Genomic DNA, 24,470 nt, shown 5'->3' with positions numbered 1-24,470 from the left:
TTCAACTTGACTTCTCCATGTTTGTCTATACATTACCCAAGTTCTATGAAATCCATTCTTTTTTAAATGAATATTCCTGTTTCTTAGAATATTTCCTTTTAAAGTTGATTTCCTTTGGCTCTGGCTCAGTTCCTTCTTATATGCACACTATTTTAGGAATGTGTCTGGAAATCACATGTTTTGCCTTTTGTCTGTGCATCCTATGGGAAGCCTTACAGCTGTCTGTTTTATTTCCAACAAACTTTGCGTTATCAGAATCAACAAGCCAATTGCTTCTATGACGCTGTCACAGTCAAGAAAATATCGTCACTTTAACTCTTCTGTCGCTGCTGGCAATAAGCTCAGTCCGGCACAGCTCATTCGCGCTGGAAAATACAATGACGAGCCACCATTGCTGGAATCATTATGGCCTAGTTCAGGGGTTTAATCCACCTGTCAGTCAACTATTGGCCAATCAATTAGCGACTAGTAGTACCATGCTTCTTGATTGGCTATTGGTTGATAGGCAGATGGCTCAAGCCACTTCAGTATGTGTCGATTGCCTTTAATGAAAATTTCATGCCATCGAAAAAACAAATTAGAATCCTCTTTTCAAATTTATGCTTGATACTGAATCTTCTTGACAAATTCGACGTGATATGCAGACGTGATCTCAAAGCACACAAAGATTAACGTTTCTTCCTCCCCATAACTGTTAGAGAAGCGGAAAGCGTACAAAGAATCTAGCAGAAATGATAACGAGGAGCCTGAATTTTATCGTATTATGCAGACGCACGATGTGCAGTGCTAACTACGGATAAAGCCACAATACTTCTTTGATAAACACGCTTTTTGTGACTTCTTACCTGTGTCACTTTTGCAGAGGTAAAATACTAAAAAACAGTAGAGCTTCATTTTGAAAAACCATCAAAATATTTCTAAAAACACGATGAAAACCAGGCGAAATCTAAGCATGGTAACTGAAGTCTTCAGTGTCGTTTTTCATTGTCATCAATCATTTAACTACCATCCTTCCTGTACTCTTTTTACACTTTCTACACTCATTAGACTAACTGCAACTATAAGGCCCAGGTAGTCGGTTATCAAAGCATGATATGCCAAGGTCCCTCTATAACGGCTTTTGATTAAAAATATAGAAGAGGACTGAAAATTACTGAAATTTGTCTACCAGAAAGATAAAGCTATTTACAAGAAACAAGTTGAGCTTAGACCAGAGACGAACGTTGGGTGAAGATGGTTGGAGGGGAGCGTGTGATCGCAGCCCCGCGTGGGAGGCATAGGACCGATTGATCGTAACTTAGTTGTGCAGGCGTTCGCAGCTTTGATTGTCTTGTTACGCTGTAAAGTAATTACGGTAATAAATATACATGTTTTCTAGACTAGAGAATCTGCAGAATCTGCAAAAGAATGCTTGGGCCATCTTAAGCATTAAAAAGTTAAAGGACAAAGGGAGTGACAGGCATTACGTAAGGAAGAATTTGCTCTTCCTTAGACCTAAAATGACTATAACTTTTCTCTATTTTCAAAAGCAAGGAACATTCAACCGTGTCACCTTACGACGGGCCTTAAAAGGTCTTCGAGATTCAAGGTTATGTTGCATAACTCAAATCTAAAGCACCTTTTAAGCACATATAAAGCAAGTTTCGCGGACTTCTATCTTGAGCAGATGTAACTTCCTGGCAAATGGGTGCAAACGGCATTACCTACATACAAATAAGATTATATAAATATTGGTACGAGTACAAATTCTTAAGAATAATAACGATTTCTAAAAATTCTCTGCAGTGTCGCAGAGAATGAATGCTAACATCACTTGTCAGAAACTCTTGACATCAGTATTAAATACTTTCGTGGTTATATAAATTTACACTTCTGAGGCAAAATTTTAAACATTTGCTTTGGAAATTGGATGGCTTGAAAACCCAAACAACTGTGACAGTAGCAGATCCCCACAATTACCGCCTGAGCAATAGTCGGTTTTTTAATACTAAATTTGCCATACAAGCCCATTCAACGTTGGAATACACTGTGGAATTACAAGAAAAACAGATATATCAGATATAAGAAAAATAAGCTAATCAACAAATTAATGATGAATGAATGGATGAAAGAATAAATGAATAAACCAATGAATAAACTAATTAATGAACAAATAAATGAATAAATGGTTGTATGAAAAATAAATAAATTGAACTGATGAACATATGAACTGATGAATACGACTGATGAACAAATGAATGAATTAATGAGGGAATGAATGGAATAAACACAGGTACTTTTATTACTAAAAATAGAATTTGCTTTTGAAGGAGGGAGTGGCACATGTTTCTGAAATTTTCATATCCTACGCACTTAGAAGAACAGTTTAAGATCTAAGTAATAAGCTTTTTTTGAATTCAATTGAGTAACAGTAGGTCAACCTCTCTTATTGAATATCGCCGACATAAATATAATCAAGCTATGATGATTGGCGTGCATCTTGTTTTAAGGGGAGGAAAATTGTGCAAGACTATCAGTATTAAAGTGCCACTGAATTGAAAAATGTTTTTATTGTTTTTAAATGAAATTGTTTTTATTGTTGATTCTGGTAGACTAATCATCGCTGATTTCGAAACAAAGTTTAATTTTTTAATTTGGGGCCCACAAATAGGGGTTTCTGGGGTTCTTTTGCGAGTAGGTCGTGTGAAAAGAGGCTGGGGCGAGTGACGCATTAAGATTTATAAAGTCAATTCAGCCATTGTGAGGGCTGTAAGAAGATAAAAAGTTACAAAATGTGTAAAACATGATACAAGCATGAAACTTGATAGAGATAGGCAGTTTGATACGCAAAGAAAGATAGGGTGTGAATGTGAAAATGAACTTCTTTACTTTTTGAGGCCCCCTGACCACGAGGCCCTGGGGCAATTTATCCCATCTTGACGGCCCCGACAATAACTGATGCTTTGACAGTGGCAACGCAAGTTGGAAAGTGGGAAAAGCGCCGAAAATCTGGAATTTGTGTGATTCTGTAATACATCAAATTTTTCCCTTTTGCTCACTTTTATTCATAATTTGTAAAGCTGTTCGTAAAAGCATTCTTATTCGACACGCTCAATGATTCACAAAAGGTAAATGATCGGCATGAAGTCTTGGTAAAAACTGCACGCAAAAAGTTTGCTTATTTCGTATGGGCTCGAAATTTTTGCAAGAAAATACCTTGCACGTGTCTTGTAGTTAGATAGCTAGTGATATTTGGAGCACAAGTAGCGCACTATTTCCATCCACTTCATGTTTTTTTGGTTTTTTATCGCACTCGAAATACAGTTTTCGGTACTGAAGCCCGCATCACTTCCGCGACTTATAAACGTTAATGCGTCACACATTCCTGAAATTCCTCACAGACCGCGCACAAATTTTCGCACAAAAAGTCTTTTGAAAATCGCAACTTTGAAACGTTGTAGCTTCAAAACATTTCACAATTCCGAAAAGCGAACTTCACCATCGGATTCAGGAGCACTGACTTGACTTAAAACATCAATAAAATGTTTTTCAATTTTTCAATTCAGTGGCACTTTAAATGAACTAATATTTTGCCTCGATATAAAGGGTTTCTTCGAATAAAAAAGGAGTAGATAGAAAACTTTTGGCCTAACCACACTACTTCTTTCAGCGGTAGCAAGTTTTTGGCAGGATACAACTATGCACGTATTTTTTAAGTGGGTCCGGATTTCATTGCTTGTATTAAACCATTGCGAGCCGCGTACGGAAGAAAATAGCCACAACTAGATTCAAGTTGGGAACAGCAGGGATATCCTAAAGCTTATTCTAAATTCAAGACGTGAAAAACTTTGGTTGCTTGCTGTCTTCTTGAAAGACTAGCATGCCCAACTTACGATTCTGCTGTATTGCTCTGGGCTACAATATTTGATCAAACGAAGTTGCATTTTGGTAAATGATGTTATTGCTAAGGATTGATTTCGACAAAAACCTTATAACTTGTAGGAATTCGCCTACCTTGCCCTAGTCAAATCTTGTTCTTGTCGATAGGGAAAGATTTCTGAATAACCTGACCGAGAAAGAACCAACCCCTGGGTGACTATTTGCATTTTAGACTCTCTTTGCTCGTACAAGAAAGCCAGTAAGCAAACGCACAAAGTGGCTGCACTCAGCCTTAATACTTCTAAAAGTGGCTATCTTGTCTCAGAAAAGATTATTTGCTTATTAAAGTCATGTCTGCTAAGAATAACCGCTTTGTAACGATTCCTAAAATATCCAAACACAGCTTTATATTGCCAAGAACTCTAAAACAATGTGAAATGTTATTTGAATAAAAATACTTGTAGCAATATTAAACACGAAACACCGAAAACGTTTTTCTGAAAGTCGCATAAAAATGATTTAACGAATTCCGGCACCAGAAACTAGTTTCAAATCTAACTTCTAGGCTTTGCGTAACGGTGCTTAAACAACTGTGTCTGCAAGAATCTGCATCTGTGTAGAAAAGCAGTAATAGCCGTTGGATTATCCACGAGGTTATCCACGTTCAATATTGTCTGAGATGCCTATCAAATTTAAACTTTTGGTTTTAAACTATCTAGACTTCTAATCTCACTAATAGCAAGAACTCTTTATCTTTCCTTTGCTAGCATCCCTCCTTGGGCACTTTGGAGGTTTGCTTAACAGGTACATTCTTTGTGATCATAACTGAGATGATTTCAACCAAAGCAGATTTTGATTTCTCAAAATCGATAAAGGAGGCACAATCAGCAATGCTTTATCGAAGAACTGCATAACCTCTTTCTGGTGTTGTGCAGGCATGAGATTAGCAAAACTCACGAAACTTCTTTTGACCGCAAAATTAGCTCCGCACATGGATTGACTTTAAGCAGTGCAGCGATGTTGGTGTTTGGATCCAAACGTCTTTCACCTTGAGATCAAAGCAAAAGAAAGACATGATTATTCCACGATGTGTTAGTAGATATTCTAGCCATGGCAATGTCTCCGCAAGGAAGCGTGTTAGAAACAAGATTAGATACGGTGGTAATGTAGATAACTTTTGCATTAGCTTTTGAAAGGCAAACTTGAAGCAGCGAACTGCTACTGTGATAAACATCTCATAACATATTCAGTTTGAAAAACTCGCTAGAAAAGAAAACAGAGCAAGTAGAGAGTATTTATCAATAACGGATCTCTCTAGGTTGGACTAAGCAATGCAGCAAAATCCTAAAATTTGGTTTAGATAAACAGATATCACTGTAATTTATTGAACGTCAATTTTACCATTTGCCATAAACAAGATGGAACTGAGGTATCGCATGCCCGTTGGTTATATTCACATTTCTACGTGATTGCAAGTATACATGTAGAGTCATTCGAACAGGCCTGTAAATATGGCCTGTGCTTTCTTTCCGTATTGGGTATAATGTGAACGGTTACGACGAAAATCAATAAAAGCGGTATACCATCAACATAAGTCAGTAACTTTCGTTACTGCCTTCATTAAAGTTTAATGCTAGCCTGTGGAGAGTTACGATAAGCCGATCTGCTTCTTTATCCATAATTCAGAACTCTCCTTATCCAGTACATGTTAGAGTTTGAAAATTTTGAAGAAAATGTAAGAGATAACCTGATTGGTCAAAATAAACTTATCAATCAACAGCGAGCCAATTACATAACATAGAAACACGCTCAACTAACGGTAACTTCCATTTTTTTTAAATAAGATATACAGAATGTCATACCGATGTTCCCACCACATTCATAGAGACTAAATGTGTAGTTTTCCTCTTTGTCAAGGTTAGAATCACTTCTGCACCTCGATGTTGGAGAATTTACTTTCAAATGACTCGATTCACTATATTCCTTATAGCTATTTTTTCTTTTACTTCGAAATCTAGAAACAATGTCAGCTGCCGTAATGTACTCTGTTAATTGGATGGCCATGCAAGTTTTGTTACACATTGGTGCCTTGACCCGAACTATTGGCACAAAATCGCCCTAAAAGAGGAAAACGAAGAAAACATGTTTAATATCATAAATCACTACATATACGCGAGAAAGTGCCAGAGATTATCAGTTTTTTAGTTACCACGGTTTTTATAATGTGGGAAGGAGACAGGGATTTTTATAATGCTTATGGAAGGCAAATTCAAGGAGGCAAAATGAAGTGTATTTTTTGTAGGCTTTGGTCTTTTTCTGTGTCCCGTAAACATCGGAATCAAATCAGATAATAATTGCTTCAGATTTCCTCCTTGACTCTTAATGTGTCATTAAAATAATTAATCTATAATGCATTCAGTGAAAAAGCACGCGCGTGCAAGAAGAGTCAGTAAAAGGCCGTAACAAAAATGGCCTACAGCACTAAATCGTCAAATATTGTCAGTAGCAAGAATAGCGTTTTATTCGATTAAAAACGCAGCGACTTATAATTATTTTCGACAAGTTTTGACCCGGTTTCTAACCGAGGGCAGCTTACAAACGAGGGTGGCTTATAACCGAGGGGGCTTTACAAACAAAGGTGGCTCACATTGTTTTGTCCAGATCCTTATAGGCTTTCCTGCTACCTTGAAACTAAGCGTGATAATGCAGAAGATAAGGAAGTAAAACTTCTCGATGATGTTGATGGTCCCATACTGGATGACGTTGTTGGCGGTTGCAGTTATAACGTCTATTTTACACTTAAGTAGCTTTTGAAGTTGTCGCAGGCGTTGGTTTTAAATACACAATCAGATTTTTATCAGTTTTGCATCTGACAATTAATCGCTTAATCGCTCAATCGCGAAAGGAGGCTCATAATCGCTTAAATATGGTAAAGGAATGAATAAAAATCATCGCTCACATCGCCATAATCCAACTCATCGCTGCTTCCATAAAATTTCGATTTTGATTGATTGGCGCCAACAGGGCTGGCCTCACTCTTCATTCTTTTTGCAATTATCTTCTTTACCTTCAGTATGGAAGAAAAAATGTTAAGTCATTGTGAGGGTGGGGGTGGGGGGGGGGGTAAATACAATGCGTAATATCAATGCTTCTATAAAAAATTTTGACATTAACGCTATTGCTTTGCATTGTTATTTGGCAATGCTCACTATCTGGAGACTCCCCAATATTGTTGAAATAGGGCTGAGAGGTTGAAACATTGGCTAGTCCGTTCTTCACTCTGAGTTTATTTATGGTGAAACAGTATAATAAACCCTATAATATTTTACTTTTTGTAGACAAATATCGACATTATGTACTTACAGCTTTTGAGTCGCGGCCTTTTGAACCCGCCTCATACACGTACCGTATTTGCGTCACCATAAATCCGGGTACCTGCAAGGACAAACACAATAGGAATCGTGTATTTGGAACCTAAAATCCTATGTAAATACAGACCAACTTTGTTCCCCGTGAATCAAATTGGCTGCATAGCGATTAGACATTAACGTTTTTCATTCAGATACATTTTGCACGTTAACAGGGGGTACTCAAGAGATCAATGTTTAAAATAGATGGTACTGTCAGTGAGTAATAAATTATCGCTGTCATGAATAAGGCGAATTTTCTTCAGTTATTGCCTTGGTCATTTAATGTCCTCATTTTCTTCTCTTACATTTTCACCCTCTATTAATGCAGTAGGAAGAATCCCCTCCCCCCTAAATCATAGCTTTAGGAAGGAATTTCCACTACTTTTTGATCACACAGGCTTCTGAATAGGGTACATGATTCAAACGTTGCCAGAATGATTTAAAGTAAACGTGCGTCATGGTATGGTTATACCTTTGTTTCTGGCAAAGGCGATTTTCTAACAGTTCAGAATCAACGTCAAGACCATGTGACAAAAAAGCCTGAAATCTAGAAGATTGCGGCATAATTAATCAACTGTAAAGCTTTTCTAGACGATTTTCTTTGATATGGTTTAAGAATAATGTTATGATTAGCCAACACGAGAAAATTGTCGATTTTTTTAATTAGCCATGTTTTTATGACATCAAGTACAGGCAATGTATGTTACATCGATAAATCATTGATGTTACAGCATACCGTCCAGATAATGTTTTGATATTTGATAAGCATCCTCATTACATCTGTTGTTGCTGCAGCCTTGTTTATTTCATCTAAATTTGCTCTGTTGCCTCCGCGCATAAACAGATTTGGGGCCATGATCATTGCAACATTGTTCAGTCCCATCCTGTTCACATTTTCTGCGGCAATAACTCTCGTGAGAAATTCTAGTAATTCCTGTGAGAAGAAATTTAACTCAAAAAGCATTCAGAACAGTCTATAAGATATTTTATAAACTCCGAAACAAAGAAATTTTCTAGCCGCACAAATATGCGAAATTCGTTCTTTTGATTTAGCCATTACTGAAATTCTGCCAGATTTGAAGTCTACAAGAAATGACAACGATAAATGGAGTAACGTCCGTAGAGTTCTCAGTAGATTAAAGTGTCCTAAACAGGCATTCAAGCTCTCTTTAGCTTTTCAAAAAAGGTTCTTTGAAAAAGTTTGTCTATTTCTGATTCCAAATTTGATGTTTTCGCTGAATAAGCGATTGCATCTTCTTCGTACAAAGTTATTCACTGTTGTTATGATGATAAAGATGACACACCTGTAAAGTGTCTCGATTCACTGTTGGCAGCAACAATATAAGAAGGTTTAATGCTTGCAGTTGCAGCTTGCGGTCTTTGAGCTCTACGAAAAGGTAATTGAGAATCAATAGAAATCTCTCTCTGCATAATCAAAGGTTTGTCAGAAGTTGCATATATCTTTCGAAAAATTTAATCATCCCGTCCTGTACAGCATCCCCGACCCACTCAACAGAGAAACTGTGTTGCCAGTAAGCTTCTTAAAAGTTTTTAGACTAATAATCAACTAGTGCTGTAATCGCTAACAATAATTAGACCTATTTTTGAAGCTTCTTGGGGCCTGTTTATATGAGGAAATTTATCCCACCTTTTAGCCTATAATCTAGCAGGTGGGATGAAATCATCGAATGTTTACATGCAGATTCTTTCCCACCTTCCAGCTGTAAACGGAGAAAATCATCCCGCCTGTATGCTGACAATGGGACAAAATTTTTTCGCGTTCATATGAACAATTCATCCCATCTTCCAGCTTCATCCCACTTTACAGTGTTTATATGGAAAAAAATCATCCCACCTCAGTGAGATCCCACCTCTCATGCAGTGGGATCTCACTTGACCGGGCTGGCTTGTTTTCCATATTAACGCAAAATGAAAAAAAAAAGAGTCTATACAAAGTGGGATCTCACCTCTCAGATCACGGGCTGGAAGGTGGGACGAATTTTCCCATACAAAATTTGCTGAGCGAATTTGCCGAGCATGTTTCCGTTCAGAGGGAAGCTGTGTTTCGCTGGGAAGTTCAACTTTCACATTTCACTAGCGAATACGCTTATGCCCGGGAGGAATATAAGACATTCCAACCTCTGGCGAATTCGCTGAAGATTTCACTCAATAACAACTGGCCTTAAGACATGCCAATGATTTGATTGGCTGAATACAAACAAAACATCGAAATCTACTTTTGTTGTAGAGAATGAATGGCTTAGCTCAAACCTTGAATATTCTCTGCAATACCTACGTAGTTTTGTAAGGCATTTCGATCTGAATCTACATCACAACAATACTTATGGCAAAATATTGCGGCTTCTTCAGGTGGCTGGGTCACGCCAAAGCAAATATCATAGCGATATAAACTTTGTTTTTGGTACAACGCATAGCTTCCCATTCAAAAAGGTTTTGCATGACAAGAATCCAACTTTTAATTTAAAGACTTCCTCTTAAAACATTCACTGGCTTAGCTTTGTACGTAGGCATAGAGTAAAGAGAAGGTAGGAAGTTCGTAAGTCAAGATTAAGTTTTGTCACCAAAATTATTTCAAGATAGCTCAAAATACCAAAAAATTTTAGAGAAAGACCTGCTAGTTTGGAGTTGGCACGAAGAGTAGGTAAAAGTGAAGAGCAGAAAAACGCTTTAGTGAACATATCAGAGAAATAAGTGTGAGCGAATAGGGTTCGCGCAGGGCAAGGATATGTTTGTATACATATATTAGATATTGAGCAAGCCTTCCATCAGGTGAGGATTATGATGGCCGAAATGTCTAAAGAGTCTATTTAGCAGCTGATACTTCACAAAATGGCCGGTAATAAATAATTTATGAATCGCAATTGACTAATAGCTCATTTTCCAGATGCCAACAAAATGCGCTAGCACGAAAAATTGCATATTTCGTTGTTCTATCCCATAGGAAATCAACTGTCGCATATTGTCTTTCGATAGATTAACATTATCAAATTTTAATGTTCTTGGCTAAACGTAAACTGTTAGATAGCGTAAAGAGGACTATTTATAACATGATTGCCACGAAATGAACTTGTTTCTCTTCATCAAATCCCGTCAATGACGTCACACAATTTTAGCTAAGCAAGAGCAAGCATTTTTAAAATCAAATCAAATCTGAAATAAGCTAAACTTAACAAAAATTAACAAATTAACACAACGTTATTAACTAAAAACCGTTGCTTATATAATATCTGAATATCAGAATACTTTCATTATCATTAACTCATCATAATATTAGCAGTAGTTAGATCAAATAAGGATGCCTTTAAGCCCCAAGCAGGGCAAACTCAGTTGAAAAGAAACTCTGCTCAAGTTACCGTGTCAAAGAGAACCAGGTTACATTTTCTAGTGTGGCATTTCAGGACCAACATCAAACTGAAACCTAAAAATTACGGCCCACGCAATCCACCTCTCAACCAAACCCATACCGCGCGATATCCCTGAGGGTATCTAAGCTATACAAGTAAAACCTTTACCTGATACAGCTATAAATGTTTCTTGGTAGTTGGGAGTCAGCAACGGAGAAGGAAGTTCTCTACAACAAAACAAGATATCATTTTGATGACCGATTAAAATAGATCAGGATTTTTCGACTAGCGACGGTTTAGTCTGGGAAAGAACTTTCCTGATTCCAAGGAAAAGATCCTTGAGGCAAGGCTATCTTAAAATCGATCACTTTTTCTAATTTAAATTAAGTTCATAACAGGAATAAGTTATTGTCTGATTTTTGCTCCATTTTTCAAGAGTAATTGTATCCAAGCTTACAATGCCTGCCAAAAGTACTTGGAACACCCATCAATTCACGCCGCATTTTATATCTTTCATTCCTTTCATGAAAAAAAATTGCTACTTCCGCCCCCTTCCCCCTCAAACAATGTTGATGATTTAGAGAAATATCATAAAAAAACGCAAAAGAAAGTGCTTCCTAAAATCCTAACCCGTTTGATAGTTAACCAACATTGTTCCGTGGGGGAGAGTGGGATGATTGGTTTTGACCTTGGAAATTGATGTCAGTGTTCCAAGACTTTTGGCAGGCATTGTAGATCATATAGGAGAAATGCTCTCGACATTGATCACAACTAATGAGTTGGACTAGAAATTTCTTCACATCTAATTTAACAACTTTGAAAGTAGTAGAATTAGCTTCATTTACAATTTACCTCAAAAACTGTTTTAGCAAGGTCGCAACATCACTTATTCTTCTGTTTTGCCAGCTAAAAAACCCGCCATTGCTATAAGCTTCCTCAATCTCATCTTTCAATGCCTGAAAATATATAAAGAAAGTAAAATTATTTTGAATCTAACGCCGGCAAGATTTCCGGAGACATCAAAGATCCCCTTATACCAGAAAGTGAATTACAATAATCAAAATAATATTATCAATTGCAAAAAGGAAAAACAGTAATTTATACTTTGGTTCATTGTTATCTATACAGTAATTTATACTTTGGTTCACAGAATCATTGTTATATTAGACGCGTAATCGCAAAAAGAATAGCAAGCACCCACAAATTGAGATATGGGAAGAAGAAAAGGCCACGCTATGGCACAGCTATGGCGGTCAATAAAAAATGTCTGTTATTTTTCTTCTGGTTCAATGCAGTTGAATCAAAGGGATTCAAAAATGCTGCGCATCGTCATGATGAATGGTACAGGGAACAAATCATGAAAAAACATACAATTTCACAATAAAATTATCATGAGTTGGAGCACCAATTGTCATCCTTTGAAAACGACACACCGCCAAAATATCGAACATTAATTATTACTCAAGTCGATTATGCTATCCATATCCGACAACATAGTTGCTACCTGGGATAAATGTGACAATTTGTTTGTCATGAACGAAAGCCAATAGCCGAAGGATTATTCCTGGAGGGCAGATGTGCAAAGTTACAGGTGCGAAGTTTCCTCTTCTTCTGTTTAGCTTTTCTTTGGAGAATATAAAAAAAGGAAAAAAATCTGTCCTCCATTAGTATAGTTCCCATGTACACATTAAGACTCATTGTTACTTTCACAGGAGTTTCAAGTAGTTTTCCTAGTTCGCGCTGACTTCTAATAATTAATCCTGGGTTTCTGCGAGCTGTACTTAAATTTAGCCATCAATTGAATCTAGGCGATAAAATCTAGGACAAACCCATTCTGTATTTTTAACCAACTAAGATAAGAGGACTAGTAACGCTTAAAGGAACACCTTGTAAATTTTTGGTTGATTTTGATTGTAAAATCTCGTTTCTTACGTAGCAAGTTGTGTTTATCATCATTAGCCTGTGTTTAAGAATCTAAACGAAGTGGTTTATGCCCACAAGCTAATTCTCACAGGCTGATTTTACTTTCGCCAATGGAAAAAGCGACGCACAGTTCAACCGTCACGCAAAACTATATCGCTACGTGGAATGGGCTAGGGTCCTGTTCGGCTTTTGTATGTGTCCGTTTTTAGATGATTCCTTTTCGTATTTGCTTGACACGCTCCCATTACTCCGGCATTCTCTGTTTTCGTCTAAAGAGTGGCACGAACACAAAGATGTTCCCCTTCCTCAATTATCGTCCGTTCTCAGATCGTTTCTTTGGACTCGTTTTGAAATTGAGGATAAATAACTCCGCTTTCGAATGGCTCTGTTTTCTCTGTTCTCATTAAAACGATTCGTTTTCAAATAGCTCCGATTTCGAATAACTCCGGTTTGGTATCGGATTTTCGAGTGTATTTATTGGAATTCTTTCAAAAGCGAATTCTTTTAGCTGCGTCTACGTACATAAATTGAGAAATGGAAAAATATGGCCTACTTTTATCCTTTGTTGAGATCCTGGTATGCGCAGTAGCCCCTCCTCTCGTAGGCCGTGAATTTTCAAAAATGCAATCAGCTGCAAAAAGCATAGTAAAATCATGTAATTATTCCTTGCATTAGAAAAATTTTAGGGTGGTGTCAATATAGTTTGTGGCTCTGTGTTTTGGAAGGGACTTGCCATATGACTTTAACAAACAGGGCTCGACTTAACGACAACTGGTTCGTGATACACGAGCAAAATCACAGATACAAGATGAGCAATTCTAGCAACTAGGCAAAAGTATCCACGACTCATTTTTGAAAATAAATTCAGAGCAAGCAATGCATTCAGATACCTATGGCTAGAATTTCGCACTGTTCACTTCATAATAAAACCTTTTCATCTACATTGAAGCACAAAATTATTTGAATATCATCTTTCTTTATGAATTTGTTTTTTGAATAATGAATTTATGCAGCCACATGATTGATATCAACTCCTTTTTTCACATGTTTTTCTTTTTATTTACACCTTCGGAGGCACGAAGAGGATGTGTGTTTCGTGTGGTTTAAATCTAAATAGAAAATGCCTGTCTAGCTTCATTGGATGTCTGGCTATTTTCTTTTGTAAACCAGATACTGAAATTTACAATTGCTATTAGATATAGAATAATTATTTTTCAAGTAGCCCAAATTATGGGGTCAATGGTGTCGCCCCCTCCCCCCTAATGATTGAAAAAGTCAATCCGAAACCAGTTGGCTGTAGGGGAAGCAAAACTAAAGTTAAGAGCACGCCCTTTTTACTGTCAGAAACGCCCTTTTACCAAGAAATAATGTCCATTTAACCAACAGGGAACACTCTCAACTAACTTTGACAAAGTAAAGGTAGGTTCAAAATCATAGTATCACATAATACCTCTCTCTTCACATTTGTTCATCGAATTTAGAGGTAATGCAAAATTACAAATCAATAATGTCGAGAACTGGCATGTCCCACGCCTGATCACCGGCAATCGACCTGGTTCTTCTACCGATCACCGGCTATCGACATAGCCCCCAACCACCCTAACTCGCCGTTACAATTATCCCTCAGTAGAAAAAATAATGAAGTAACCTACGTCTTTAAAAAATTTTGGTGCTTGAGATCCATCTTGCTTGGATTTCTTATCTCGCTGAGACAAAATTGTCAGCGGGACACCAAAGACACCATGCTCTAAAAATCGAAAAACTTCTGTATGAACAGTATTCTACTGAATGTTCTTAATGCCGGGGGGGTTGGGGTGTACATCTAAGCAACTGCTAAAGCGGTGATGTTAATGCGTTATCATTTAAAACACGTATCGAGTTTGATAAACTGCATAATCAGTCCAAGGCCTTCAAAAACAAAAAAGAAAGCTTGCTACAAGATAAGCATAAGCAGTTTTTGCCCACCTTTCTGTTTAAGCTTCGTAAACTGTTTCCTTCTCTTCATGGGGATGCCGCATGTATCAAAAAGGGCCGTCAACTCTATTAGCGCGAGTGACCTCACTTTCACCATATCTGACTCCGAAAGGTCAGGTATTCCTGTTATCCCAAGCTTTTCTGGTTGCAGTGTGAAATTCTACGGAAAATTAAAGCTAGCTTGTTACAGCAAGAAAGCAGGAATAAAACTCACGTCATACTCAAACGTTAAAAGTATTAGTAAAACTTTGGGTTTTGTGATTAAAATTTTTTCTCGTTCTGATTAGAATTTTGATTTGGTCATTACAAATTTTGGATTTTGACTAGAATTTTAAAAACCTGTTCGCATATTATATCGATAAGGTTGCTAATTTTTATGAAGAAAGATTTCTTCAGAAAACCTTAACTGCTAACACTAGTAGTGTACTGAACTATCAAAGTCTCAAGTTGCTGTGATATTTCTTTCGCGCGTGCTTATCCACGATTTTCTCTGTCAAAAGCACTGCATTTACCGTAAATCCTCGAATTAGCCCCCTGGGTGCTTATTTATCTTTGATATTTTTGGATGGGGGTTATTCGGGGAGGCTTATACGAGGGGGGGGGGCTTATAAAATTATAGTAGACATTAAGAATACATTATTGAAAGACCTCGTATATTTTAGTAGGAATTTCTTTATGATCATTTAATTAATTTTTGTGGTAATTCAATAAAACGCCAAAGGTAACCTCAGATGGCAAAAATCAACAGATCGAGGAGGGCCAATTCGAGGATTTACGGTAGCAGTGGAGGCTTATTCGAGAGAGGGGGCTTATTGACAATTTGTAGTACTAGGGTGGGGGTTATTCGAGGAGGTGGCTTTTTCGAGGGGGCCAATTCGAGAATTTACGGCAATGCATCTTGATTTGTGTACCCTGTCTTAGGGGAATCGGAAATGCTCGAGGGAAATAATTCAATAATTCTGCTGCCGAAAGGATATCTCATGAATGGCGGAAAAAAATATGACAGAAAATATTGTTTCTGTTCTTATTTTTTCAATTTAATTTTCGCCTGAAAGTGCGTGTTAAATATTTTCATTACATAGAGCAATGAAAGAAGTCTTGAATTTCGAGAAGGAGGGGGGGGGGGTCATGTAACCAATCCCCTAGCCTTTTTAAAAACTCTACATGCTATTGCTGGGCTTCGTGGCATTATTGCAGATGTAAATCTTGCATTTTTGTTTATAATGAAAAATTAAGTAAATAAATATACCGGTAAGGCAGGAAATGCTTCTCCGAACAGGGGTGATGGATTTTTCTCTTTAGGGGTGATGGATTTTTTACCAACCAAATCTGTTCCGATATTCTGCATAAACATAAAATACTCTTTAATTTTATTAAGAAAGGTGCGGTGATGGTGCATCAAAATTGAAAAAAGATGATTACAGTATTGGCAAACAAATAAATACTTAATACTCGATAAAAGTATACAAATCACCAAAACGAATTGCTTTATGTTTTGCGAGAGTTTTCATTTAAGCCTTTAGCGTATAGGACAAGGCGGCGGTTTCACGCTTAATGCGTTCATTAGGGAACGTTCTGAGGCAACTGTACATTTGCCTGATGATCGTATTTAGCATGTTACTCAGAGTAACAAATTAGAAGCGTCCTGTTCTATAAAAACCAAAATCGTGTAGAGCTCTGCCTAAACGACAACACGTCTAAAATTCAGATTAGATTTGATCTGTGTTTACGCTGCGGGTTTGGGTAGAAAACATTGAACTGTTTGTTCGAGAGGTCTTTAAATAGAGAAATGTCGGAATGCGCTGTCTGCTTTCAAAGCCTTAAATAAGACAAAACCTTAAAGTAAAAAATAAACAACTTGTGGATCCACTATATGTTTTTTGCAATTTTATTGAACTAAGTGTTTACGAAGTAGATGGTCGCCAAGTGAACTTTCCAAACACAACTAAAAAGGCCAAAAACACAACATGGTGGTCTTTCTACCATTCAAGGCCATCAACACACCCTCATCCCACCCCCCCACCCCCATCCCCTAATCATAGAGCAGTGTTTGTTAGTAAGTCTTTACTCCTTTTTGACTCCAGCACTACTGTGGACGTAAATAGCCATGTTTCGGCAAATTTCTCAAGTGTTTTGGCAAGGTTTGTAGGCAGACAAAAGCTCCTACAAAAGCAACGGGAACAGCAAAACAAAATTTCACGAATATTCAAAATTTATGTTCAGAGATTGTGGATCTTGCGACAGCATTCCCTAAAAAGGATCCACAAGCTAAATGAATATCATATAGGATCTTGAAAAGTCAAGCTTACCAATTTTGCATCTTCTTCTATAGGCGTTGCTTCATTTTTCGACTGACAAGACGTTTTTAAAGGGCTTGAGTGCTGAACCAAATTGTTGTTGTCCTCTATTGTTAATTTGAGCAAATCTTCTGCGCTTTTATGCCTCATTTCTTCAAGGTTTTTTGGAGAAACGCCATAAATGCGACCAATTTCTTCTGAGGATGCATAATTGTTACTTCGAGGTTTCGGATGTGCATGACGAGAACGAGGAGTAGCTGGATAACATAATGATGTACTCATTTTGATGTAGATCGTGAAAGGTTCATAACTTTGGACTAATCAGTTTCCAGATGGGGGGAGGGGCTAAGCTTCCTATTAGAATCAGAGGATCCAAATACCATTCAGATTCAAAAGTTTTGACATTTCAGCCAATGAAACAAAAATCGAACCCTGAAGGAAAGCCAAACTTTTCTGAATCATAGAAATTCCAAATTACCATAATTGACAAAACATTATGGTGAGAATTTTTTTTTGAAATTTATATGAATTGAAATATTAGACAAAATTATTTTAAGGCGGAAAGTGTTATTTTATTTAGAATAGATTTAATGAATTAAAATCTTTTAAACCCATACAACTGCAATTTTGACATTGAAAAACTAATTACCTGCATATGACCGCAAAGGACTGCCTTCACTTTTGGTTTTATCAAGTTTGGGTCTTTCTTGTGTATCATGTTTCATCCCATCCCTTCTATAAACTTTGACTATCCCTTCACTAACTGCCCTCCTAGGCCCTGGAGGCCTCATGTTCATTTCTGAGTTTGCAGTATCTTTTAAAGTTTTTGCATCTGGAGTGTAAAATAAGTCTTTAGCCTGAAGTGAATGTAGAGGCTTTCCTTCCATTTCCCTTGAACTCTTCATGTATGAGACATTGGACAAGTCATTTTTGGTTTCAGAACTTTCAATTTTCTTTACATTCTGGATTCTTGTATCCATATTATTAGTAAGATATTCTTTGGTATCTCTTTGACTGTTAGATCCATTGAATAAATTGTCAATACCCTCTCTCACATTGTCATGTTTCTCTCTGTCTGAACTGTCCTCCTTTGTTGGTTGTGCTGGAAAAATATCTCTAACATCAGGACGTCTTGATGCTGCTCCAGACTCCCTTTTTCTACGGCTCATTGTGTCATTTAGTGACTTAATCCTTTTTCTTACAGTTTCAGACTGTCGTCTTGTCAAGGTTGCTGTCATAGACAGGATGTCAATGTCATCTGGATCGATCTCTTTTTCATCTATGAAAAGGGAATCGGTGAAATGCAATTAAAATAATATATAATTTTCTTAATAATCTATGAGCTTAAAGAGCATGTCTAGCAGATATGAGTGCTTTTTTCTGAGCAAATTTTTTAAACCTCATTTAAAGAAAGAAACAATCTCACGTAAGATCATGTTAAGAAACTTTACTTACTTTCATATTTCATTATAACACAAGAGAATCCAATATCATTCAACCAGTCTATGTCATCATTTTCTTGATCTACAAAAATAAAATACTGACTTACTAAAATGTAATTCATACTGTGAAAGGAATTTTATTCCTTTCAATATCGCTCTATATGCAGCCTCAACATCACAGAGTTGAGGCATAAAACATTTTATACATAATGTAAAGAACTCAACATTAAATTGCAAATTTTGCATTAAATGATATTTAGCCACCAGAGATGCCTGACAGGCTGTACTGCAAGAAGGCAAATCATCAAAAGAGGGAAAAGCAATAGCATAATAAAAATAATTGCTAATTTTTCAAGGGCAAGGGGGGAACTGCCCCAATTTGCCCCTGTTTCTGGTATAATATTTATGAACTGAATTTTCTGGGGCTTGAAATGGAGGTCAGCTTATAATCAAATGAATGTCATTATTCTAAAATTTATTAACCATACATTTGTGGGTCTCTTTATCACAAAAGTATCTCTTTGGAATGAATTGATTACGAATCCCATACCTATTTCAGTCTCTTTTGTTTTCATTTCTGCTTCACTGAGGGGGTTCACCGATTGATCATGTTCCAAGTTTATAGACTGGCACTCGTCCCAAAATACATCATAAACTGTTTCAAGCTTTGTCAGTTGCTTGCTTGCCATGATATCATCCATGTCTTTAAATAGTTACATATATGCAGATCTGTTCAGGAAAATAAAAAATATGTATTTAATTTGCATGGTATTGTTTTAGACCATTGTCGATATTCAGCTCTAAATTATAAGCCTGTAACAGAAAGAATACATTTCATGCTATTTGTATATACCAAACATCCTGCTATAATATAACAAAAGAATTATATAAGTATGGAAAAAGGAAACATTTAAAGTTTCATATCTCAATGTTGACAGAAAGTAAATGATATAAATTAATGATTGATTGTAAGCAAAGCTTTTCACTTCTTAAAGCTTTGGTTGATCTTCAAAAAACAAGCCAATGTTAGATACATGCTTCCATCATGGGAAAAAGCAAATTCAGTAACATCCAGCTTGTCAACCTCAAATTTTAAAAACCTGGGGATTTCAGATTATTCTCAAGAAAAACAGAGAGAATTGGCTGGAAAAGGGAGAAGGTTCAAGATAAGTTCTGAAAAAGCATGTCACTGACATGAAACTGAATATTTCCAGCCTAGGTAGGCAAAACAATGCAAATTTATTGAACAAAATTGATTGAAATTTCAGAAAATTAATAAAAAAGCTGTGAATGGAATAGATAGAACAAAAAATGCAGAAAACAATAAGATCTCTTTGCTCCTGCTAGACTTCTTTGAAAAAGGAAAAAAATCAAATAAAAAGGAGACCGGGAGAATGAAATCAAAACCTGGCTGGAGTCTCCAGGCAAAACAAGGAGAGTTGACATGTCTGCATTATTTAGTATTTTGTCCAGATAATTTCCACAGTTTTTTAAATGCCTAAGTATGTATAATTCTAAAAAAATCTGAAATAATATCAATTTTCAAAAGTCTTTTCAGTATCCCTTTTTTCTTAGCTGTAACAGTTAAGTAAATGAATATTTTCTTTAACCTTATCAGAATAATAAAAGTTCTTCCTCCTGACAAAATTTTCGTTCGAATTTTCTTGAAATGAGCCAAAAAGACATTTTCCCTAGGACCTGCAAAACAAATTTCTAATGTGAAGATATTGGCATAAAAAGACGTTCAGTAGAAGGCTTGTAGATCATGTAGAAATGTAGATCATGTGCATGGCAGATTTAGCAATGCATACTGGCACAGGTTTAGCATTTCATATTGACACAGGTTTAGCATTGCATACTAACTAAGAAACCGTTGATTCTCCAGCTTGTGGTCGTTTTTAAGTCATTGCCAGTATAATTTGTTTCTGGGGACATAATCTAAATAAAGATATTTTCATCACATTGAATAATGAAAGCTATCTTACCATTGAGCTAAAGGTGAAGTCATTTCTATGGAATGTTTCTGTAATTTGCAAATTTACGAGACTTCTAACTGACAACTAATGCCAAAAGGTATTATTTTGCACATTGAACTGTGTAGACTTATTTGAATTTGTATTTATCTGGGATAATAAGTTCCTTTGAGGAGAAATCACGTATGTCTAATAAGGAAGCGGTCTGGAAAACGGTAGTAATCCCATGCGATTACAAACAGAGAAAAAAATCATGCCTGAAATCTGTTGGGACGCATAGGTTTGTACATGTTTTGAAATGAAAGGCGCTACCCTTCTTACTTGCTAGATCTGTCTAGCCCAAAAAAATAAAGACCAGTTTACCTCAAAGGATACAGAATGCCTTCGCCACACTTGATGAACTGAAAACTTCAAAGCGAAAAGAACAAAAGCTGGGAATAGTTGGTTTCTCTTTCTTATACATTGCAATACAAAAGTCTTCTTTCAAATTTGGACCAGCGAGATTGAGTGTAAACAATGTTTGGAAAGTGAGGCTTGCGTGAAAAAGAGATTGACAAATCTCACTTCGCGTTCGCGTTCTGGAAGGGTGTGAGAGGTGCTTCTATTTATATTATTGAGATGGTAGAGCAAGGAAACACACTCTTTACATTTTCATATCTTGATAATCATTCAAGATTTATAACTTAACTAAACGAGGATAGGAAGATAACTGAACTACGCTTTACAAAGCTTCGGATTAAATAGTACTTGTCACGTGATTATAAAAGGTCATGTGATCTGGGGAGCGTCCTACTACAAGGGTGGGGGGGGTACGTCTTTTAATCGCCAGAAGCAGGTATGTACACCACTCAACCCGTAAAGATTTTGAAGTTAGCAGTATAGTATAATGAGTCTTTTATAGCAAAGTGGCATTTCCGGGTAATTATGTTGTTGCGAGAAAGTCCCCCTTAACCTCCAGAAATTTTCAAACAAAATTTTTCTTTGGAGTTATTTACTTGCAAAAAAAGCAAGCGAAATTGCGTATTTCCAACTCAAACTGACCCAAACGGTGGCCGATACGCAACTTTTAGTTTTCTTGGTGTGGAATGGAATTACATCACTCCCGAATATGGCAGCTGGACATTTTGCACAAATATTATTTTTGATGCAATGCCAGGGCCGCAATAACATTTTAGGGCCCCCGGACCAATGCATAGACGGGGCCTCCCTATCAACAAGTGCGAAAGATAAAATAAATTTCATGAGCTATTGAAAAATTAATTGAAAGCTGGAAGTTGGAAGCTATTAAATGCATTACTATATACATGAAAAATTATATTTTAGCTCGACCTTTTATTCAATATTATGCGTCCTTAATCATAAAAAACGTCTCATATCGCTTACTGCCCGAGGTGGCACTCGGCGGCACAATGGTTTGATATAATGATAAGAATAATATTTCATTTATTTACAGTAGGCGCTCTTTACAGTAGTAGCTAAAAGATAAGCTAATTAAAGCCTACTATTTTTAGGAATAAAAATATGCAGTGATATTAAAGCTATTTAAAGAAATACATTAAAATACCTAGGATTTAACTAGATTAATAGTTGAAAATAATCATGTTAGATAATTCATTTCAAAAACCCGACCTGTGCTACAAAGGTTCTACATAGCCTGCAGTTGCAATTTTCCTTCCATTGTTTGATATTTACTTTAAAGGTATTAAGAGTATTTTGGTTTTTCAAGTTTTTTTGGTAGATTGTTCCAAAGCTTACATCCTAAATAGGACAAGCTTTCGATTCCATGAGTGATGGTTCGAGTTTTTGGGATTTTCATTAATCTACTGTTTCTAAGGTGGTAGTGGCTACTCTTTTGTATAAACATTTCATTCATAAAGCTTGAATTGAGTTTATGTACAGTTTTGTAGATATCAATCATTAGTAGCTGCAGGTGTCTTTTGTGTATGGATGGACACACAGTTGTTTTCAATCAGGAGAGTATCAAAATCTGACACATTTTTTTGCATGCGATACGCAGTGCCTTTTCATGTATATGGTTTATCTTATTATTTAGGCTTTTGTCACAAAACAGCCATACAAGTGGGCAATAGCTAAATTGGCATGAAATGCGGGAGAGGCCGTGTAGTTTTTGGCTAGCCTTTTTACACAGTGTTTTCGCTGCTTTCGTTGATTAGGTTGTTGTGTATTTGTATGGCTAAGTCATTATTTTGATTGTCAAAGGTCATGAAGTGGCATCTGTTCCCATTTAACTTCAAACAGGGGTTAATGTTGCTTGCATAGAGAATTGTGACATTTGCATAGTTGCATATCTCTATGTCTGGTACAAACAAAAGCAGATGGTTAATGTAAATTTTAAATAACAGAGGCCATAGAACTGACCCTTGTGGAACACCTTTGTCGATTTTTTTCCATTCACTGAAGGACCCATTTAATTTCACTCTTTGTTTCCTCTTGTCTAGATATCTATAAATGAACAATAAAGCTTTTCTGCCGAATCCATATGCATTAAGCTTTGCTATCAGAAGTTCGTGGTTTAAGCAATCAAAGGCCTTTGATAGGTCCATAAAGACAGCCCCGACACACTTTCCGGCGTCCAGGCTAATCTTGCATTTTACAGTGAAGCGCAGTAGAGCATGTTGTGCACTATAGTTTTCTCGAAATCCACAAAGCAAATGGCTAAGGAAGCCTAGTGAAAACGGTTTCATCTGAGATTCCAAGTCTTTCGTATTCTTTTGAGACTGGTTAGAGAACCGCGATTGGTCTATAGTTTTTCCTAACATGTATATCCTCTTTTTTATGAATTTATGAAAATATCACCAGTTTAAGCTTCGATGGGAAGTTGCATTCATCCTGATATGATACATATTCGCTAGAAAAACACTCTTGCAAGCAATTTTACCTATACAACATAACTGAAAAGGTTTTCTTCAGATCGTGACAAAATCTGGGACAAAGTCTTGATATCGGGACTAATCTGGACAGCTGAGAGTTGTAAATAAAAAAGGAGTCCATGGATTTTCATCACGCCCTTAGCCCTTGGAAAGGGCGCGGCACTTTGACATTGATTGTTTCTCATGAAGCCCCATTTGGGAGGTCATGACCTGGGTACACTAGCTTTTTGTGATTCAGCTTTTGTGCTTCTTGAATGAGCATTTTGAAATCTGTTTCCATGTTTTCGTCGACCATAAGATTTTTGTCATCCAAAATGTTCATTCAAGAAGCACAAAGGCTTCTTGTACCACTTTGGACAGCTTCTTGTACCACTTTGGACAGCTTCTTGTACCACTTTGGACAGCTTCTTGTACCACTTTGGATTTGTCCTGATAACCACTTGGACAGCGATTGAACGATTATGCGCAGTAATAGGGATTGTTTTGTCGTTCATCATAACTGCACCCTAAATCTTAAGATTTCATGGATACTGATAGTTTGTTTTAAGTGTGATGTAAGGCCGGGCGGTTAAAACCTTGGAGAAAAATTGGCGGAGATGTGCTTGCAAGAAAATTGTTTGACCCTGACCAGAGGCGCCGGAAACTTCGTGATACGACGGGGGCAGGACCAGCAGAAAAGACACTTTGGGGTGTTAAAGTTTCTGATGAAACAGATCGGGAATCGTCGTTTAGCCAGTGACGAACCCTGGTGGTAGGTGAGGCCCTATCAAGGGAGACAGGCTCGGTGTTTTGGGTGCATAGACCCTAGGGAAACTTTGCGTTGCTACGCCCTGAGGACTCTCGGAAACGAAAGCAACACCCATAAAAAATACCTTAAATCAAGACCACAGTCAAACTTTATTCCCGAAATTCCTTTCACCCGATTTTATTCCCGAAAGTCCTCATCAAAATGGAAAATATTGACTTTTATCTTGCATATAGGTACCAAGAGGTGCTTGAAACCTAGATTTTATTAGCATTGAAATACTTGTGAATCATTATTACTCAGAAATCAATTTCTTGAAAGGACACTTTGTTGCCCACGTGCTACCCCCGCACCACAAGGGCAACGGGGGTGGCTGCCCTGCTGCCCCCGTGGCCCGATGCCCTTGACCCTGACCATAAAAAACATGATTGCTACCTTTGAATAACATCCAGAAAACATGATACATGTTCTTGAATAAGATTTAGATAACAAATGGTTTGTCAAAACAACTTTTTACTGGCAAGACATTATTTGAATTTATATTGGACAACACCAGCATGCATTTGGGCCATGTGCTCTGCATAGAAACTAG

At 36.9% G+C, this 24,470-nt stretch overlaps 2 protein-coding genes across 5 annotated transcripts in view; one reads left to right on the top strand and one right to left on the bottom strand.

Annotated features, from left to right (window-relative positions):
* Nucleotides 1–24,470, top strand: part of LOC135689703 (kynureninase) — a 122,705-nt gene that overhangs the window by 70,019 nt on the left and 28,216 nt on the right. The window lies entirely within an intron of this gene.
* On the bottom strand, nucleotides 890–20,777 carry LOC135689694 (rho GTPase-activating protein 18). Of its 2 annotated transcripts, XM_065207010.2 has the most exons (18): nucleotides 20,606–20,777; nucleotides 19,880–19,967; nucleotides 18,820–18,998; nucleotides 18,283–18,351; nucleotides 17,477–18,106; nucleotides 16,840–17,084; nucleotides 15,780–15,872; nucleotides 14,522–14,690; nucleotides 14,209–14,303; nucleotides 13,110–13,187; nucleotides 11,486–11,589; nucleotides 10,802–10,860; nucleotides 8,573–8,655; nucleotides 8,005–8,202; nucleotides 7,222–7,293; nucleotides 6,818–6,925; nucleotides 5,721–5,976; nucleotides 890–4,906 (listed from the first exon to the last, which is right to left on the bottom strand). In XM_065207010.2, the coding sequence occupies exons 3-18, from the start codon at nucleotides 18,968–18,970 to the stop codon at nucleotides 4,812–4,814; spliced, it is 2,505 nt and encodes an 834-aa protein (XP_065063082.2). In that variant the 5' UTR covers nucleotides 18,971–18,998; nucleotides 19,880–19,967; nucleotides 20,606–20,777; the 3' UTR covers nucleotides 890–4,811. The 2 variants fall into 2 exon arrangements, with proteins under 2 accessions (XP_065063082.2, XP_065063081.2); XM_065207009.2 differs by lacking the exon at nucleotides 19,880–19,967.

This window comes from Rhopilema esculentum, chromosome 5 (genome assembly GCF_057945365.1).
Source record: "Rhopilema esculentum isolate cy_ngs chromosome 5, ASM5794536v1, whole genome shotgun sequence".
In the NCBI taxonomy this organism is placed as follows: domain Eukaryota; kingdom Metazoa; phylum Cnidaria; class Scyphozoa; order Rhizostomeae; family Rhizostomatidae; genus Rhopilema; species Rhopilema esculentum.
The sequence above is the reverse complement of the archived record's forward strand: the minus strand, read 5'-3'. Positions and strand labels throughout refer to the sequence as shown.